Here is a 2,861-nt window from a genome sequence, read left to right on the forward strand (position 1 = left end):
TACACTATTAACTATATGTCAAGCTTATAAAATCATCCAGAAAATGGAAAGTCGTTTAATAGGATTAATTTTTAGGTCATCAAAATTCGGAAGCGATTTTCTCGATATGGTTTTTTTGGAGTTCCGCCCTTTTCAAATGTTAGTCTAGACTTAATCTAGACTAGAACGGAAAGAAAGGTCACTTCAACTCTTTTGAATTATTATGGTGGCCCTGAAAAGGGCCGGTTTTGTTAAGATACGACGAGCCAGCTGGATGTCCTTCGGCATGATAGTGACGCGCTTGGCGTGGATGGCACTCAGATTGGTATCCTCGAACAGACCGACCAGATAGGCCTCGCTAGCTTACTGCAGAGCCATAACAGCTGAGCTCTGGAAGCGCAGATCGGTCTTGAAGTCCTGGGCAATCTCACGGACCAGACGTTGGAAAGGCAACTTTCGGATCGGCAGTTCGGTGGATTTCTGTAGCGACGGATCTCACGCAAGGCGATGGTGCCTGCCCGGTGGCGATGGGGCTTCTTTACTACTCCGGTGGCTGGAGCGCTCTTGCGAGCGGCCTTCGTGCCAACTGCTTGCGAGGAGCCTTTCCTCCAGTGGACTTGCGAGCGGTCTGCTGAGCTGGTTGTGATGTGTATGCAATGAAAGCACACTGTGGAATAAAAAATAAAAATCACTTCCATTCTCTTTTATAACATGCGTTTGCTGTGTTCAACCAATCAGAAACGATGAAAGAACAAGAACACAACAACTAACCAAAAGAATTTAACCCTCGAGTAGGTATAAAACAGCCAAAATTTGGAATTTTTGTTCACTTTTGTTTCAACCTTCATCGACGTTATAATTGTCATACTAGAAGATGACTGGACGCGGCAAGGGTGGAAAAGGACTTGGCAAAGGAGGAGCCAAGCGTCACCGAAAAGTGTTGCGTGACAACATCCAGGGCATCACTAAACCTGCAATCCGTCGTTTGGCTCGTCGTGGTGGAGTTAAGAGAATTTCCGGTCTCATTTACGAAGAAATCAGAGGAGTGCTGAAGGTATTTCTGGAAAACTTTATTCGTGACGCCGTTACTTATACCGAACATGCGAAGAGGAAGACTGTCACCGCCATGGATGTCGTTTACGCTCTGAAGCGGCAGGGACGTACTCTGTACGGATTCGGGGGTTAATTTAGTATCATCCACTCAGAACAAAAAAACCGGCCCTTTTCAGGGCCACCATATGAAATTAATACGTGTTTTAGAATTGACTTTCTTGCCAGAATGTGAAAGGTTAAAGTGATGTGATGGAGCGTTCATCAATCTGCGGGTGTTAAGCTTAAATCAACGTAGGTCCTGCTGGTTACCGCTACTAATCCAGTACCGACAATATTCTGCATACATTTTGGTGTGGTAGTTCCAGATACGTCGTGCACTTCCGGAATCGAGAGAAGAAATTAATGAAAATGCCTGAGAAAAATGTTAATTAAGGTATTTATCTTTGCATAATCAAATAAGCTGTTATCGGAATTTTAAAGATAAATAGTTAAGGTATCAGCTCACCAGTAACAAAAATGGCTGAGGTCAGCATCATTCATACAATATCAAACTCTTTCATCATTCATTAGACACAAGCAGCATCTTCTCGTGACAAAACCTTCAATAGTAGCTATTGAAAAAATTACAGGGGCATTTACATTTTTAAAATATGTGAGAATAATAGTTTCTCTGTGTATCTGCTTTCATTAAAAGTGAACATTTGTATTGTGAATGCTATAAATGTACCTCCAAACAGGATGCTGAAAAACGTTTAATTCAATTCAATTGAATTTCAAACAATGCTCAATGTTTCAGAAAATAACAGCAAATAGTTTAAAATCAATTTCAAATTTCTCAAGTAAATACTTTGATTGTGGCATAAAACTGAACCCTTAGGCCTAAGCTGGATTTTTCCTGTGTTACACTGTGTATAACTAAGGCTACACGACAAATTATGATTATCTTCTTCCAGCAAAATTGTTTGCTGAAAATTGACCAGCAAAAATATGTTGAAAGCAGATATTTTTTTATTACTTTGATTAAAATTTAATCAAAGTTATTGCTGTAAAAATGAATAATGTCAAACGAGCTGTCAAGTAGATTTGTATATTTTTTTCGGTGTAGTTGCATGATCTTTTGCCAAACTGTACAAGCAAAGTATTTTTTAGCAGAAATTTTCTGCTGTTAGAAAAGGCTTTATCTTTCCTAATTACTATATTACCTATACGGTAATAAAATATAATATACACAATTAAATACAACACATAACAGACGTTATCCAACGCCAACCCTGCGGTCGTATCTAGTATACAACCCTTCCAACTTTTTTTTTCGGGTGCTCTGAGCACAATGATATTTTTTTCGATCCCAAAGATTTTCATCTCAATGTTTAAATCGGAATTGAAAACAAAATTATAATTTCGTTGTTTAACACTTAATTAACAAATTGACAGCTCGCTCCCATACAAACACCCACCGAGGGGCGGTAAGATGATGATTTGGACCGGATGGAGTGATCACTAGGTAAATAATCGTTTAACCGAAACTGAATTTTCTGTCAAACTTATTAGTCATATGACACCGGTGTTTTTAAATTTTTCAATCAAAAACAAGTTTCTATGTATTTCCATGTTCATTTTCACAAGCTTCGATTGCTATTTTTTTTTAAAATAATGCTGCATTTGATGAAATTATACGCTAGAGGTATTTGTAAATGATTGCGTCATGTAAGAACAAGTTTAAATCGATGTTGCCAAAATTATATTCGATTTTGACAACATAAAACTTTGAATTTTCTTTAAATATTCTTAAATAGCATTTCTTCATAGTTTTTGAACAGTTATTCCAG

The 2,861-nt window shown here is 38.0% G+C and overlaps 1 protein-coding gene across 1 annotated transcript; it reads left to right on the plus strand.

Annotated features, from left to right (window-relative positions):
* Positions 1-853: 853 nt before the first annotated feature.
* LOC135709363 (histone H4-like) lies at positions 854-1,165 on the plus strand. Its single transcript, XM_065231672.1, has one exon. It carries the CDS (start codon positions 854-856, stop codon positions 1,163-1,165), a length of 312 nt encoding a protein of 103 aa, XP_065087744.1.
* The last annotated feature ends 1,696 nt before the right edge of the window (positions 1,166-2,861 follow it).

This window comes from Ochlerotatus camptorhynchus, unplaced genomic scaffold (assembly GCF_037179485.1).
Source record: "Ochlerotatus camptorhynchus isolate MF236.1 unplaced genomic scaffold, CSIRO-AGI_Acam_v1.1 ptg000358l, whole genome shotgun sequence".
Taxonomy (NCBI): domain Eukaryota; kingdom Metazoa; phylum Arthropoda; class Insecta; order Diptera; family Culicidae; genus Ochlerotatus; species Ochlerotatus camptorhynchus.

What these genes read in the sequence shown, in the direction of transcription:
- LOC135709363 (XM_065231672.1), top strand. Translation starts at nt 854, where the DNA reads ATGACTGGACGCGGCAAGGGTGGAAAAGGACTTGGCAAAGGAGGAGCC.